The following is an 18,344-nucleotide window of genomic DNA, read 5'->3' as shown; positions in this document are numbered from 1 at the left end:
ATTGACATCATTTGAGTCAATTGGAGGTGTATCTGTGGATGTATTTCAAGGCCTACCTTCAAACTCAGTGCCTCTTTGCTTGTCATCATAGGAAAATGAAAAGAAATCGGCCAAGACCTCAGAAAAAAATTGTAGACCTCCACAAGTCTGGTTCATCCTTGGGAGCAATTTCCAAACGCCTGAAGGTACCACGTTCATCTGTACAAACAATAGTACGCAGGTATAAACACCATGGGACCACACAGCCGTCATACCGCTCAGGAAGGAGACGCGCTCTGTCTCCTAGAGATGAACGTACTTTGGTGCGAAAAGTGCAAATCAATCCCAGAACAACAGCAAAGGACCTTGTGAAGATGCTGGAGGAAACAGGTACAAAAGTATCTATATCCACAGTAAAACAAGTCCTATATCGACATAACCTGAAAGGCCGCTCAGCTAGAAAGAAGCCAGTGCTCCAAAACCGCCACAAAAACTCCAGACTACGGTTTGCAACTGCACATGGGGACAAAGATCGTACTTTTTGGAGAAATGTCCTCTGGTCTGATGAAACAAAAATAGAACTGTTTGGCCATAATGACCATCGTTATGTTTGGAGGAAAAAGGGGGAGGCTTGCAAGCCGAAGAACACCAACCCAACCGTGAAGCACGGGGGTGGCAGCCTCATGTTGTGGGGGTGCTTTGCTGCAGGAGGGACTGGTTCACTTCACAAAATAGATGGCATCATCAGGGGGGAAACGTATGTGGCTATATTGAAGCAACATCTCAAGACATCAGTCAGGAAGTTAAAGCTTGGACGCAAATGGGTCTTCCAAATGGACAATGACCCCAAGCATACTTCCAAAGTTGTGGTAAAATGGCTTAAGGACAACAAAGTCAAGGTATTGGAGTGGCCATCACAAAGCCCTGACCTCAATCCTATAAAGAATTTGTGGGCAGAACTGAAAAAGCGTGTGCAAGCAAGGAGGCCTACAAACCTGACTCAGTTACACCAGCTCTGTCAGGAGGAATGGGCCAAAATTCACCCAACTTATTGTGGGAAGCTTGTGGAAGGCTACCCGAAACGTTTGTCCCAAGTTAAACAATTTAAAGGCAATGCTACCAAATACTAATTGAGTGTATGTAAAGTTCTGACCCACTGGGAATGTGATGAAAGAAATAAAAGCTGAAATAAATCATTCTCTCTGCTATTATTCTGACATTTCACATTTTAAATTCTTAAAATGAAGTGGTGATCCTAACTGACTTAGACAGGGATTTTTACTTGGATTAAATGTCAATAATTGTGAAAAACAGAGTTTAAATGTATTTGTCTAAGGTGTATGTAAACTTCTAACTTCAACTGTATGTCCTAAAATATGTGAGATACCGCTTTAACACAAAATGTACAGTATGAACCTAGAACTTGTCTAGATGCAGTGACAAATACCCAATATAAAACATGTAAAACTTCAAAAAGTAGAAAAGAAATTGTGCAAAATATTGTATAAAATTCATAAGACAGTGCTGCAAAAAAGTATATGACAAATACATAGTATATCACAGTACACAACACACACACACACCATACATTTTCCCTTTAAAAAAACATTGCCCTCGTAAAAAAAAGTTATTCGACAGTGTATTTTCCAGCCCTTTCCCTGGTTCCAACTGTTGTCTTTCGGGAACCTTTTAAAAATGAAATACACAACCTCAACGAATACAGAACATTTTAAATGCCAACAAAAACAATTGGCAACAGTGGAGACTTGTTGTGATAAAGAAGCAGCCAAAGTGGAAAGAAACAGCATATCAACTGTTCCTTTCAGTGACCCTGAATGGCTTGGCATGTAAACAAAGACAGGATCAGATGGAAGAGGAGGAGGTAGGGAATGGCTCTGGAGAACGAGAGAAAAAAGGGACAAGACATTTGACCTTTGGCTCAAATTGCTACAGACACTGACATTGTGCAAACCAGTCAATCACAATCAGATAAAATACTTACAAAACAATTAGCAAAAACAAAAAGAACAGAATTGAATAAGATTGTATGAATATACTGAACAAAAATATAAACGCAACATCAAATAAAATCAAATGTATTTGTCACATACACATGGTTAGCAGGTGTTAATGCAAGTGTAGCGAAATGCTTGTGCTTCTAGTTCCGACCATGCAGTAATTTCATTGATTGTATTGAGTTACAGTTCAAATGAGGAAATCAGTAAATTTAAATTAATTAATTAGGTCCTAATCTATGGATTTCACATGACTGGGAATACAGATACGCATCTGTTGGTCACAAATAACTTTTTAAAAAATGGGCCTCACAATAGGCCTCAGGATCTCGTCACAGAATTTTTGTACATTCAAATTGCCATCGATAAAATGCAATTGGGTTTGTTGTCAGTAGCTTATACCTGCCCATACCATAACCCCACCACCACCATGGGGCACTCTGTTCCCAACGTTGACATCAGGAAACTGCTCGCCCACACAATGCCATGCACGTGGTCTGTGGTTGTGAGGCCGGTAGGACGTACAGGAAAATTCTCTAAAACGATGTTGAAAGCAGCTTATGGTAGAGAAATGAACATTCAATTCTCTGGCAACAGCTCTGGTGGACATTCCTGCAGTCAGCATGCTAATTGCACGCTCCCTCAAACCCTGAGACATCTGTGGCATTGTGCTGTGTGACAAAACTGCACATTTTAGAGTGGCCTTTTATTGTCCCCAACACAAGGTGCACCTGTGTAATGATCATGCTGTTTAATCAGTTTCTTGATATGCCACACCTGTCAGGTGGATGGATTACCTTGGCAAAGGAGAAATGCTCACTAACAGGGTTATAAACAAATGTGCACAACATTGTAGAGAAGTATGCTTTTTGTGCATATGGAACATTTCTGGGTATTTTTATTTCAACTCATGAAACATAGGACCATCATTTTACATGTTGCATTTGTATTTTTGTTCAGTGTACATATTAGTCTTAATATGCTTTATAACAGCATCATGCTTAAACCTGTCAATTTAAGTGTACCCTGTTTTTTTGTATAGTATGATTTGGCTGTATGTACCAACGATGTACACTAGATGACTGACAGGGGGTGCTGTTTTGAAACCACCTCACATCCATCTTGGCACTCCCCCACCAATGTAAAAACAAATGTGGGAAGCTCTAGAAATGCATTCGTTTTTGACACATTTATTCTACTAGAGACACCTTAATGCATACTTTTAAATTATATTATGTGAGCTAAACATAAAATATATACACTACCGTTCAAAAGTTTGGGGTCACTTAGAAATGTCCTTGTTTTTGTCCATTAAAATAACATCAAATTTATCAGAAATATAGTGTAGACATTGCCATGTTGTAAATTACTATTGTAGCTGGAAACGGTTGATTTTTTATTGAATATCTACATAGGCGCACAGATGCCCATTTACAACAACCATCACTCCTTCGTTCCAATAGCACATTGTGTTAGCTAATCCAAGTTTATCATTTTAAAAGGCTAATTGATCATTAGAAAACCCTTTTGCAATTATGTTAGCACAGCTGAAAACGGTTGTTCTGATTAAAGAAGACTGGCCTTCTTTAGACTAGTTGAGTATCTGGAGCATCAGCATTTGTGGGTTCGCTTACAGGCTCAAAATGCCCAGAAACAAATAACTTTGTTCTGAAACTCGTCGGTCTATTCTTGTTCTGAGAAATGAAGGCTATTTCATGTGAGAAATTTCCAAGAAACTGAAGATCTCGTACAACGCTGTGTACGAGTCCCATGTGGCTCAGTTGGTAGAGCATGGTGTTTGCAACGCCAGGGTTGTGGGTTCGATTCCCACAGGGGACCAGTACGGAGAAAAAAATGTATGAAATGTATGCTTTCACTACTGTAAGTCGCTCTGGATAAGAGCATCTGCTAAATGACTAAAATGTAAATGTGCTACTCCCTTCACAGAACAGCGTAACCCATCTCTAACCAGAATAGAAAGAGGAGTGGGAGGCCCTGGTGCACAACTGAGCAAGAGGACAAGTACATTACAGTGTCTAGTTTGAGAAACAGATTCCTCACAAGTCCTCAACTGGCAGCTTCACTAATTAGTACCCGCAAAACACCAGTCTCAACGCCAACAGTGAAGAGGCGACTCCGGGATGCTGGCCTTCTAGGCAGTCATAGTCATTTACAACATTAACAATGTCTACACTGTATTTCTGATCAATTTGATGTTATTTTAATGGACAAAAACAAGGACATTTCTAAGTGACCCCAAACCTTTGAACGGTAGTGTATATATTTTACATTTAGCTCATATAATATAATTTAAAAGTATGCATTAAGGTGTCTCTAGTAGAATAAATGTGTCAAGAAAAAAATGCATTTCTTTCAAAAACAAGGACATTTCTAAGTGACCCCAAACTTTTGAATGGTAGTGTATATTTTCACAAAGTACTAATGTTACTGTCGCCACTACAACAAAAAAATGTATGAATGTAATTTTGTCCTTAACATTTAAATTAAATACTGTAAAATTCCATTCATTCCTATGGAGGACTGCTTTTCTGAGGAGTGCCAATATGGCCGACTGGTGGCTTCAAAGCATCTCATTGGCCAATACAAAGCATCAGCATTCCAGGGTTTATATACAGTGGTTCTTCCTTTAAAAGTTGTCATACTGCAGCACACCTTACGGGCTGCAGCAGAATTCTATGGCACGTTATTTAAGTGTCAGCCATTGTTGCCATTAATGCTAGTTAGTGCTAGTTTGACCACCAGATGGCATTTGACAGTATTTAATATTGTCTGTACTAGAGAATTTGAAACTTTTTTGTAAGAACACAGTATATGGGATTGATTTTAAGAAATGTAGCTTAATTTGATAAATATTATGGTGTTTCTATTCCAAGAAAAACGAAACCCTCGGGGTTTCCATTAGGAAAATATAGTGCTGTACAAAGTGACAGGTCGGAAGTAGACTACTAAGAGCAAAATAATCCTAACATTTCCACACCTTAATTGTAGACTAACCAATACCCAAACGTAGATTCAGTGAAAATAAAAATCTCATTGATTTATCAAGACCAGTCCCCATGCTTGTCTCAGAGCAGCGCGAAATGGTGCTGAAATAGTTGACCACACGCAGGTAGGCTATTGCTTCAAATCCTATTATAACAATTGGATCACTTTGGGTGTTCCAGTAAACAACAATTTGTTGCCTTCATTAGCCTACTTTACTCCAAAATGTCTGTAATTCAGTGATATTTATTCCCACAGTAATTCGTTATGGATGAATGATGAGCGATTGGCAAAGGCAATCAACATTACTCTAATCACAGTCAGAAGACAGTTGAAGAAACTTAAGAGGACTTATGGAAAGGCTCTGTAAGACATTGTAATTATTTTTATATATATATATAGTTTTTTCTCCAGAACATTAACCTGTTGGGGCTAGGGGGCAGTATTTTCACGGCTGGATAAAAAACATACCTGATTTAAACTGGTTACTACTCTTACCCAGAAACGAGAATATGCATATAATTAGAAGATTTGGATAGAAAACACTCTAAAGATTATACAACTGTTTGAATGGTGTCTGTGAGTATAACAGAACTCATATGGCAGGCCAAAACCTGAGAAGATTCCATGCAGGAAGTGCCTTGTCTGACAATTTGTTGTCCTTCTAGGGCATCTCTATCAAAAATACAGCATCTCTGCTGTAACGTGACATTTTATAAGGCTTCCATTGGCTCTAAGAAGGCGCCAGAAAGTGGAATGAGAACTCTGCAGTCTCTGGGCGAAAAACAGCAGGAGTGTTTGTGAGTGGTCAGGCAGGGAACACTGACACTGGAGCGTGCGTGCACGAGAGGACTCCATTTTTTTATTTCTCTCTTTGAACAAATACAACGTCGCCCGGTTGGAATATTATCGCTATTTTACGAGAAAAATAGCATAAAAATTGATTTTAAACAGCGTTTGACATGCTTCTAAATATTTTCAATTTTTTTGTCACGAAATGCGCCCGCGCGTCACCCTTCGGATACTGACCTCAACGCACGAACAAAACGGAGCTATTTCAATATAACTATGGATTATTTCGAACCAAAACAACATTTGTTGTTGAAGTAGAAGTCCTGGGAGTGCATTCTGACGAAGAACAGCAAAGGTAATCCAATTTTTCTTATAGTAAATCTGAGTTTGGTGAGGGCCAAACTTGGTGGGTGTCAAATTAGCTAGCCGTGATGGCCGGGCTATCTACTCAGAATATTGCAAAATGTGCTTTCGCCGAAGAGCTATTTTAAAATCTGACACCGCGATTGCATAAAGGAGTGCTGTATCTATAATTCTTAAAATAATTGTTATGTATTTTGTGAACGTTAATCATGAGTAATTAAGTAAATTCACCGGAAGTTTGCGGTGTGTATGCTAGTTGCTAGTTCTGAACATCACATGCTAATGTAAAAAGCTGGCTTTTGATATAAATATGAACTTGATTGAACAAAACATGCATGTATTGTATAACAATGTCCTAGGAGTGTCATCTGATGAAGATCATCAAAGGTTAGTGCTGCATTTAGTTGTGGTTTTGGTTTTTGTGACATATATGCATGCTTTGAAAATGGCTGTGTGATTATTTTTGGCAGGGTACTCTCCTGACATAATCTAATGTTTTGCTTTCACTGTAAAGCCTTTTTGAAATCGAACAGTGTGGTTAGATTAACGAGAGTCTTGTCTTTAAAATGGTGTAAAATAGTCATATGTTTGAGAAATTGAAGTTATAGCATTTATGAGGTATTTGTATTTCGCGCCACGCGATTCCACTGGCTGTTGACTAGGTGGGACGCTTGCCCAGGGAAGTTAACAGGTTAAGTGCTTAGAACGGCTGGTCATGGCTCACATCAACAGCATCATCCCGATACCCTAGACCCACTCCAATTCGCATAACGCCCCAACAGATCCACAGATGACGCAATCTCTATTGCACTCCACACTGCCCTTTCACACCTGGACAAAAGGAACACCTATGTGAGAATGCTATTCATTGACTACAGCTCAGCGTTCAACACCATAGTGCCCACAAAGCTCATCACGAAGCTAAGGACCCTGGGACTAAACACCTCCCTCTGCAACTGGATCCTGGACTTCCTGATGGGCCACCCCCCAGATGGTAGGGTAGGCAACAACACGTCTGCCACACTGATCAACAACACCGGGGCCCCTCAGGGGTGCGTTCTTAGTCCCCTCCTGTACTCCCTGTTCACCGACGACTGTGTGGCCAAACACGACTCCAACACCATTCAATTTGCTGATGACACAACAGTGGTAAGCCTGATTACCGATAACGATGAAACAACCTATAGGGAGGAGGTCAGAGACCTGGCAGTGTGGTGCCAGGACAACAACCTCTCCCTCAATCTGAACAAGACAAAGGAGTTGATCGTGGACTACAGGAAAAGGCGGGCCGAACAGGCGCCCATTAACATTGATGGGGTTGTAGTGGAGCGGGTCGAGAGTTTCAAGTTCCTTGGTGTCCACATCACCAAGAAACTATCATGGTCCACACACACCAAGACAGTCGTGAAGAGGGCACAACAACACCTTTCCCTCTTAGGAGACTGAAAAGATTTGGCATGGGTCCTCAGATCCTCAAACTTCTACAGCTGCACCATCGAGAGCATCCTGACCGGTTGCATCACCGTTGCGGCCAAGCTTCCTGCCATCCAGGACCTATATATTAGGCAGAGGAAAGCCCAAAAAATTGTCAAAGACTCCAGTCACCCAAGTCATAGTCATGTTCTCTTTGCTACCACATGGCAAGTGGTACCGGAGCACCAAGTCTAGAACCAAATGGCTCCTGAACAGCTTCAACCCTCAGGCCATAATACTGCAGAACAATTAATCAAATGGCCACCCGGACTATTTACATTGACAACCCCCCCATTTGTTTTTACACTGTTGCTACTTGCTGTTTATTATGTATGCATAGTCACTTTACCCCTACCTACATGTAGAAATGACCTCGACTAACCTGTAACCCGCACATTGACTCGGTACCGGGACCCCCTGTATATAGCCTCGTTATTGTTATTTTATTGTGTTACTTTTTACAATTTTTTACTTTAGTTTATTTGGTTGAAGAAAATAGTTTATTAACTCTTTCTTGAACTGCATTGTTGGATAAGGGTTTGTAAGTAAGCATTTCACGCTAAGGTCTACACCGCTTGTATTTGGTGCATGTGACAAATAAAGTTTGACTTGATTTCAGTTTTATTTTATAAATTTGCAAACATTTCTAAAAACCTGTTTTTGCTTTGTTATTATGGGGTATTGTGTATAGATTGATGAGGGGGTAAAAAACTATTTAATCCATTTTAAATAAGGCTGTAATGTAACAAAATGTGGAAAAAGTCAAGAGGTCTGAATACTTTCCGAATGCACTGTATATTGGGAGGTACCTCTAAGTGTTGGTGGTGGTCGAGTGGGCTTGACCATGTTGCTCTGTGAGAGGGCTTCCACTATCCAGCTGAGTGCACTGGAGCAATACTCCAACTGGGAAAGAATGGTTAAAAAATGTAGTTTGAGAGTCAAGTTCAACTAAATATATTCCAGTGCAAGCTTGTTCTCTCAAAGCTAAATGTAGCTACCGTTAAGTTATGAACACCCTTCCAAGACATTCTAGATACATTTTCAAGAACCTAACATGGTGCATGGTTGGACATGGGGCTAGCAACATCATACCGTAAAATCTTTGTGCTACATGAACAAATGACAATCCTACAACTGGATGCTAAGATCTCCCAGAGTCCCAGACTTGTATGACCACCATCAGTGAAAGCCTATGGGAAACTGGTTATGTGAAGATGGGAGCACTGAACACCAAAAACAAACTGCACATTGGCTTATGAAATGTTAAAACAATGTTTGAGTCTGGAAAGCTGGCACAGGTTACCGACGAAATAAGAAGATACAAGCTACAGATCTGGGAGCGAGTAAAGCCAGGTGGACTTGCTCTGGTTCCACAATAACCAGCACTGGAGAAACAGCACTACACTCTGGATGGGATGACGGACAACATTGTGTAGGTGTCGCCATCATCCTACAGAAAGGGGTAGAGAAAACATCCCACAAACTATGTCAAAGATTAAGAAAAATGTCTGTTCTATAACACCCTCCAATCTGAAGTTTAGAAGACACCTGTTCAACACCTGCTCTTCGTCATCGGATACCTGAATGCAAAGGTTGGCACTGACAATGCCAACTACGAGAGAACAATGGGGAAGTACAACTGTGGAGAGATGAATGACAACGGTGAGAGACTGGCAACATTCTGTGTCACAAAAAACCTGGTGATTGGTGGCAGCTTCTTTCCCCACAAGAATATCCAAGCTGACATGGTACTCTGCTAATGGAAGAGAGAAGAACCAGATTGACCACCTGATGATCAATAGCAAGTGGAGAATGACCACCATCTTGTGACTGCCGACATCAAACTAAAGCTGAACAGTTCAAGACCACCGACAAAAGGAACAACAAAATCTGAAGTTGGCATGCTGAGGGACCAAACCGTCAAAAAAACCTTCATAATGCAAGTTGGCAACAAGTATCATGCCCTTTCAAAGAACACAGATGAAGAAGATGAGGAGGGGACTGAAGGAAATATAGTCAGATAGTGGGAGAAAGTGGTTAAAGCTTACAGTGAAAGCAGCAAGAAAACCATAGGACACAGAAGAAGGCAACGCAATGAATGGATCACCCCAGAAACATGGGAAATGATTGCGGAATGAAGGGACCTGAAAAAGAAAACAACAGATGCTAAATCACAAAGGTCAAAACAGAAAATGGAGGAGCAGTACAGAAAAATCAACACACATGTCAAAAGGCTAGTAAGAAGAGACAAGGGCCTACCTAGAGGAGCTGGCAAGTGCAGCTGAAAAAGCAGCAGCAAGCAGCCGGCAAGGAAAAGTACACAAAATCACTAACCTAATCTGTGGCAGAAAATTCAAGTCAAATATTCAAATCAAAGACATGCAAGTCAATCTCCTGACTATAGAAAAATGAACAGGAAGCAAGATTGACAGAACATTTCAGAAAGGTTCAATTAACACACCTGAAGCTGTTCCAGACGACCTAGACATAAACACTGCCCCACCAACCAAAAAATAAAAAATCCCTACCATCAAGTCACTAAAGAATGGGAAAGTTCCAGGTCCCTATAACCTCAATGAAGAGCTATTCAAAATCGATCCAGTATTGGATGCAATCATCCATCTTCCACTCTTCACTGACATCTGGATGAAAGGAAATATACCTTCAGATTGGACCAAGGGGGTCATCATGCCTAAGAAGGGCACAGTATCCGATTGCAACAACTGGAGGGGTGACACTTATCCGTTCCCAGCTAGATCTTTTGCAAGATTATCATACAATGGATGTCTTGAGCTATAGACAAAGTGCTTAGGAATGAACAAGCAGGTTTAAGGGGAGAAAGGAGATCTACAGATGGAAACACTACATCAACTTTATTGACTTCTAGAAGGCTGTTGACAGCATTCACCGCAAAAGCCTATGAAAGATCTTAAGAATTTATTGAATCCCCACCAATGCTGTTAACATCATAAAACAGTTCTACAGAAACTTTTCATGCACTGTGGGAATGAGCAACATGAGCTTTGCTGTGAAGTCTGGAGTTTGTCAAGGTTTTGTGATGTCAGACTTACTCTTCAACCGGGCAATAGACAGGGTCATGTGGCGAACAACAGAAGATCAGGCAAGAGGAATATGATGGACCTTGTACTCTTCTCTAGAAGACCTTGACTTCACCGATGACCTGGCTCTTTTTATCACACACACACACCAACATCTACAAGATAAAACTGATAGAGTCCAGTCCTTTGGCCAGCAAGTCGGCCTGGTTATCAACTACAGCAAGACAAAGGTCATGCCCATCAACATCAACACTGCAAAAGCAGACAAAATCAAGGAACAGGAGCTGGAGTTAACCCACAGTTTTACATACCTTGGGAGTACCATATAAACTTCAGTTAGTGATAAATACAGCTGCTAGAATCTTGACTAGAACAAAAAATGTGATCATACTACTTCAGTGCTTGCCTCTCTACACTGGCTTCATGTTAAGGCTAGGTTTGATTTCAAGGTTTTACTGATAACCTACAAAGCATTACATGGGTTTACTCCGATTTGGTCCTGCCGTACATACCTACACATACGCTACGGTCAGAAGACGCAGGCCTCCTTATTGTCCCCATTTTTAAGCAAACAGCTGGAGGCAGGGCTTTCTTCTATAGAGCTCAATTTTTATGGAATGGTCTACCTATCCATGTGAGAGACAGACTCGGTATCAACCTTTAAGTCTTTACTGAAGTCGCTTCAGTGGGTACTGTGATTGATTGTAGTCTGGGCAAGGTACTGGAGCGACGAACCGCCCTTGCTGTCTCTGCCTGGCTGGCTCCCCTCTCTCCACTGGGATTCTCTGCCTCTGACCCTATTATGGGGGCTGAGTCTGGCTTACTTGTGCTCTTCCATGCCGTCCCTAGGAGGGGTGTGTCACTTGAGTGGGTTGAGTCACAGATCTTCCTGTCCGGTTTTGCGCCCCCCTCAGGCTTGTGAGATGGAGGACATCTTTGTGGGCTTTTCTCAGTCTTGTCTCAAGGTAGTAAGTTGGTGGTCTGTTGATATCCCTCTAGTGGTGTGGAGGCTGTGCTTTGGCAAAGTGGTTGGGGATATATCATACCTGGTTGGCCCTGTCCGGGGGTATCGTCGGACAGGGCCACAGTGTCCCCTGATCTGGGTTTTAGGCTGGGTTTCTGTATAGCACTGTGATATCTGCTGATATAAAAAGGGCTTTATAAATACCATTGATTGATTAACATATGCCATGATGGAAGCACCAGCAAAGACATCTGCACCAGAATCAATAAAGCAAGAGCAATCTTTAAGAAGTTCAATAAAGTCTGGAAATTGGGACAATATAGCACAAATACAAACTCAAAATATACCAGAGCTGTGTACTTCCAACTCTCCTTTATGGTTCAGAATGCTGGAAAATGACAGAAGCAGACCTGAAAAAACGATCTACCTTCCACACAACTTGTCTCCGGAGAATCATGCACATCTTCTGGCCAAACACAATATCAAAGACCAACCACCTTAGACAAACTAAGCAGGAAACCATCGATGCCATACTCAAGAGACGCTGCTGGAGCTGGATTGGACACGTCCTGAGAAAGAGTACAGACTCTATCCCAAGAATAGCTGTCTATTGGCTTTCAGAGGGCAGATGTAAGAGGGGGAGGCCCAAGACAACGTGGCGTAGAACAATGGAGACCAAGCTCCAACAAAATCAGCACAGCTGGGGCACCGTGGAGAAGATGGCAGACAGACAGAAACGGAGAACCTTTGTTGATGCCCTATGCGCCAGCTGGCGTGACGGGTATAAGTGAAGTGACACACCCACACACCCACACACCCACACACACACACACACACACACAATCCCCCCCTTCCCTGTAAATATAGTCCTATAAATTGTGCCTTCCTGTATTATACTTACGCTAAACATTTTATTCTATTCTACTGAGCCATTTAATTGCATTGTCGGGAAGGAACCTGCAAGTAAGCATTTCGTTGGACGGTGTATCATGTGTATCCTGTACATTCGATTAATAAAACTTGAAACACACACACTTCAATTTGATATAACGAATGACTCAATTGCATCACAAGCAACAATCACATGCCAAGGGAGCTGGAGCAACCCTACCCCTTCTCAATCTTCGTCTGCTGGTGGAAACACTCAAGCACACACACAAACATGTAGGGACTGTGAGACATACAGTATGTACAAAATGTAAATCACACACACAAACACATAAATAGAATGTCGGAACAAAATGTAAGCCTGACCTCCGATTCCAGAGTTCTCAGTCTGCGATCATGATCCCTTGTCTCAGCCATCTGTTTCAGTACACTGTCCACCCTGTCACACAGTAAACACATAGTCAGGTCCAAAATTATTGGCACCCTTGATAAGCAAAAAAGACTAAAAATAAAGAACACAAATACAGAGCTATATTGTATGCAAAACATTTACACTAATACAATTACTCAGAGAAAGAGATTTTGTTTAACAAATAATAATTTGTTTTGCTCTAAAATATAGGGGTCAAAATTATTGGAACCTACGCTACGGTCACAAGACGCAGGCCTCCTAATTGTCCCTAGAATTTCTAAGCAAACGGCTGGAGGTAGGGCTTTCTCCTATAGAGCTCCATTTTTATGGAATGGTCTGCCTACCCATGTGAGAGACGCAGACTCAGTCTCAACCTTTAAGTCTTTACTGAAGACTTATCTCTTCAGTAGGTCCTATGATTAAGTATAGTCTGGCCCAGGAGTGTGAAGGTGAACGGAAAGGCTGGAGCAACGAACCGCCCTTGCTGTCTCTGCCTTGTCGGTTCCCCTCTTCCCACTGGGATTCTCTGCCTCTAACCCTTTTACAGGGGCTGAGTCACTGACTTACTGGTGTTCTTCCATGCCGTCCATGGGAGGGGTGCGTCACTTGAGTAGGTTGAGCCACTGACGTGGTCTTCCTGTCTGGGTTGGCGCCCCCCCCTTGGGTTGTGCCGTGGCGGACATCTTTGTGGGCTATACTCGGCCTTGTCTTCGGACGGTAAGTTGGTGGTTGTAGATATCCCTCTAGTGGTGTGGGGGCTGTGCTTTGGCAAAGTGGGTGGGGTTATATCCTGCCTGTTTGGCCCTGTCCGGGGGTATCATCGGATGGGGCCACAGTGTCTTCTGATCCCTCCTGTCTCAGCCTCCAGTATTTATGCTGCAGTAGTTTATGTGTCGGGGGGCTAGGGTCAGTCTGTTACATCTGGAGTATTCTCTTGTCTTATCCGGTGACCTGTGTGAATGTAAATATGCTCTCTCTAATTCTCTCTTTATTTCTTTCTTTCTTTCTCTCGGAGGACCTGAGCCCTAGGACTACCTGGCATGATGACTCCTTGCTGTCCCCAGTCCACCTGGCCATGCTGCTGCTCCAGTTTCAACTGTTCTGCCTGCGGCTACGGAACCCTGACCTGTTCACCGGACGTGCTTGTTGCACCCTCGACAATTACTATGATTATTATTATTTGACCATGCTGGTCATTTACGAACATTTTAACATCTTGACCATGTTCTGTTATAATATCCACCCGGCACAGCCAGAAGAGGACTGGCCACCCCTCATAGCCTGGTTCCTCTCTAGGTTTCTTCCTAGGTTTTTGGCCTTTCTCAGGAGTTTTTCCTAGGGAGTTTTTCCCAGCCACCGTGCTTCTTTCACATGCATTGCTTGCTGTTTGGGGTTTTAGGCTGGGTTTCTGTACAGCACTTTGAGATTTCAGCTGATGTACGAAGGGCTATATAAATAAATTTGATTTGATTCTGTTTTCAATACCTTTCAATACAGATGCAGGATCTTAATTTGATCACTTTTGTTGCTGTGAATTTTCCTGCACAGCGGGAAATGCAAACTTGTAATGTATTTGAGGTTTAAAAAGGCTTCTAAAGTTTAACTTCTACGTAGAAATTTGATTTGTCCACACGAAACATTTATCCACCACTAGAAAAATTGTCATTAATTATAATCCACATAATAATTCACATTTGCTGTTGCTGAAGGATTATTTTCCTTCTGTAGCAAACTGGCTTAAATTAAGATCCTACATCTGTACCTCACCATGCAAGGCCCACATCAAGGCCAGCATGCCAGGCACACTGGACCCACTCCAAATTGATCCACAGAAGATGCCATTTCCATAACACATCAGGACAAGAGGAACACCTATGTGAGAATGCTGTTCATTGACTACAGTTCAGCATTCAACACAATTTTTCCCTCCAAACTCGACACCAAGCTCAGAGCCCTGGGTCTGGACACCACCCTCTGCAACTGGACTTCCTGACAGGCACACCACAGGCGGTGAGGATTGGCAATAACACCTCCACACTGACTGTTAACACAGGGGCCCTCAAGGGGTGTGTCCTCAACCCTCTGCTGTACTCCCTATTCACCCACAACTGCGTGGCTTTGCATGACACCAAATCCATCATCAAGTTTGCTGATGACACCATGGTTAACCTGAAATGATGAGTCAGCCTATACGGAGGAGGTAAAATAATTGGCATAGTGGTGCCAGGACAACAACCTCGCCGTCACCATCAACAAAACAAAGGAGTTGATTGTTGACTTCAGCAAGCAGAGAAGGTAACATCAACGGGACTGCAGTACTGTTGCAGTCCCGTTGATGTTTTGATTAGTGTAATGTTAGCTAGCTCCATAGTTGTCTTTGTATCAAAGATAAAGGTGTAGTACAGAGTAACTATCGAGGTTAGCTAGCCAGCTAAATTTTCAAACAAAGTCAACAACGCAGCCACTGCTAGCTAGCCAACTCTACCAGCTAGCAGTACTGTAGCATTTTAGTCAATAAGATTTTTTGCAACGTAAGCTTAACTTTCTGAACATTCGAGATGTGTAGCCCACTTGTGTAGCTAGCAGGACTGACTTTGTGTTAGCTACCCAACGTTTAATTACTTCTGCGTTATGAAAGGAACTAGACACGGACACGAATGATCCATTGGTAGTTTGTTGTAACCAAGTATTGGTGCTAACCGTGTGTTATTGGATGCTAGCATGCTAGTTAGCTATGGCGTCATAGGATACGGTGCACTGGGTGGGTTTCACGGAAGAATACCGTCCCAAGTTATCTAGCTGAATAAACTAAGTTTGAGCCTATTCCTGGAAACATTGAACCACTGTAGTTTACATCAATTATAATTTCTAATGTGGAAGTTGGAAAAGTTATATTTGAGTGTTTCAGTGAATGGTTAGTGAGGGAGGCCCTGCTCTCTCGCTTCCCCAGCTGTTTAGTTAATTTTCATTCCAATCTCCTTTGCATTAGCGTAGCCTCTCCTGTAGCCTGTCAACTATGTGTCTGTCTATCCCTGTTCTCTCCTCTCTGCACAGCCATACAAACGCTTCACACCGCGTGGCCGCTGCCACTCTAACCTGGTAGTCCCAGCGCCCACGACCCACGTGGAGTTCCAGGTCTCCAGCAGACTCTGGAACTGCCGGTCTGCGGCCAACAAGGCAGAGTTCATCTCATCGCATACCCCGAGAGCACCTGGTCAGCGGGGTGGTGGCACTGGAATCCTCATCTCTCCCAAGTGGACATTCTCTCTTTCTCCCCTGACCCATCTGTCTATCTCCTCCTTTGAATTCCATGCTGTCACAGTCACTAGCCCATTCAAGCTTAACATCCTTATCATTTATCGCCCTCCAGGTTCCCTTGGAGAGTTCATCAATGAGCTTGACGCCTTAATAAGTTCCTTTCCTGACGATGGCTCACCCCTCACAGTTCTGGGTGACTTTAACCTCCCTACGTCTACCTTTGACTCATTTCTCTCTGCCTCCTTCTTTCCACTCCTCTCCTTTTTTGACCTCACCCTCTCACCGTCCCCCCCTACTCACAAGGCAGGCAATACGCTTGACCTCATCTTTACTAGACGCTGTTCTTCTACTAATCTCACTGTAACTCCCCTCCAAGTCTCCGACCACTGCCTCCTTTTCCCTCTCGCTCTCCTCCAACACTACTCACTCTGCCCCTACTCAGATGGTATTGCGCCGTCGCAACCTTCGCTCTCTCTCTCCTGCTACTCTCTCCTCTGCCATCCTATCATCTCTTCCCTCTGCTCAATCCTTCTCCAACCAATCTTCTGATTCTGCCTCCTCAGCCCTCCTCTCCTCCCTTTCTGCATCCTTTGACTCTCTATGTCGCCTATCCTCCCGGCCGGCTCGGTCCTCCCCTCCTGCTCCGTGGCTTGACGACTCATTGCGAGCTCACAGAACAGGGCTCCGGGCAGCCGAGCGGAAATGGAGGAAAACTAGCCTCCCTGCGGACCTGGCATCTTTTCACTCCCTCCTCTCCACATTTTCTTCCTCTGTGTCTGCTGCTAAAGCCACTTTCTACAACTCTAAATTCCAAGCATCTGCCTCTAACCCTAGGAAGCTCTTTGCCACCTTCTCCTCCCTCCTGAATCCTCCTCCCCCTCCCCCTCCCTCCTCCCTCTCTGCGGATGACTTCGTCAACCATTTTGAAAAGAAGGTTGACGACATCCGATCCTCGTTTGTTAAGCCAAACGACACCGCTGGTCCTGCTCACATCGCCCTACCCTATGCTTTGACCTCTTTCGCCCCTCTCTCTCCAGATGAAATCTTGCGACTTGTGATGGCCGGCCGCCCTACAACCTGCCCGCTTGACCCTATCCCCTCCTCTCTTCTCCAGACCATTTCCGGAGACCTTCTCCCTTACCTCACCTCGCTCATCAACTCAGCCTTGACCGCTGGCTACGTCCCTTCTGTCTTCAAGAGAGCGAGAGTTGCACCCCTTCTCAAAAAACCTACACTCGATCCCTCCGATGTCAACAACTACAGACCAGTATCCCTTCTTTCTTTTCTCTCCAAAACTCTTGAGCGTGCCGTCCTTGGCCAGCTCTCTTGCTATCTCTTTCAGAATGACCTTCTTGATCCAAATCAGTCAGGTTTCAAGACTGGTCATTCAACTGAGACTGCTCTTCTCTGTGCCATGGAGGCTCTCCGCACTGCTAAAGCTAACTCTCTCTCCTCTGCTCTCATCCTTCTAGACCTATCTGCTGCCTTTGATACTGTGAACCATCAGATCCTCCTCTCCACCCTCTCCGAGTTGGGCATCTCTGGTGCGGCTCACTCTTGGATTGCGTCCTACCTGACAGGTCGCTCCTACCAGGTGGCGTGGCGAGAATCCGTCTCCGCACCATGTGCTCTCACCACTGGTGTCCTCCAGGGCTCAGTTCTTGGCCCTCTACTATTATCGCTATACCCCAAGTCACTTGGCTCTGTCATGTCCTCACATGGTCTCTCCTATCATTGCTACGCAGACGACACACAATTAATCTTCTCCTTTCCCCCTTCTGATAAGCAGGTGGCGAATCGCATCTCTGCATATCTGGCAGACATATCAGTGTGGATGACGGATCACCACCTCAAGCTGAACCTTGGCAAGACGGAGCTGCTCTTCCTCCCGGGGAAGGACTGCCCGTTCCATGATCTCGCCATCACGGTTGATAACTCTATTGTGTCCTCCTCCCAGAGTGCTAAGAGCCTTGGCGTGACCCTGGACAACACCCTGTCGTTCTCCGCTAACATCAAAGCGGTGACCTGATCCTGTAGGTTCATGCTCTACAACATTCGCAGAGTATGACCCTGCCTTACACAGGAAGCGGCGAAGGTCCTAATCCAGGCACTTGTCATCTCCCGTCTGGATTACTGCA

At 43.5% G+C, this 18,344-nt stretch overlaps 1 protein-coding gene across 1 annotated transcript in view; it reads right to left on the bottom strand.

The window, feature by feature from the left end:
* Nucleotides 1-1,467: 1,467 nt before the first annotated feature.
* LOC115162698 (transient receptor potential cation channel subfamily M member 4) overlaps nucleotides 1,468-18,344 on the bottom strand; it is a 91,471-nt gene continuing 74,594 nt past the window's right edge. The window contains exons 25-27 of the mRNA XM_029714175.1: nucleotides 12,903-12,975; nucleotides 8,435-8,528; nucleotides 1,468-1,874 (exon numbers count right to left, since the gene is read on the bottom strand). Coding sequence (XP_029570035.1) covers nucleotides 1,843-1,874; nucleotides 8,435-8,528; nucleotides 12,903-12,975 — 199 coding nt within the window. The 3' untranslated portion in view covers nucleotides 1,468-1,842. The remainder of the gene's footprint in view (nucleotides 1,875-8,434; nucleotides 8,529-12,902; nucleotides 12,976-18,344) is intronic.

Source organism: Salmo trutta, chromosome 2, assembly GCF_901001165.1.
Source record: "Salmo trutta chromosome 2, fSalTru1.1, whole genome shotgun sequence".
Taxonomy (NCBI): Eukaryota; Metazoa; Chordata; class Actinopteri; order Salmoniformes; family Salmonidae; genus Salmo; species Salmo trutta.
Note: the sequence above shows the minus strand (reverse complement) of the source record. Positions and strands in the feature narration are given on the sequence as shown.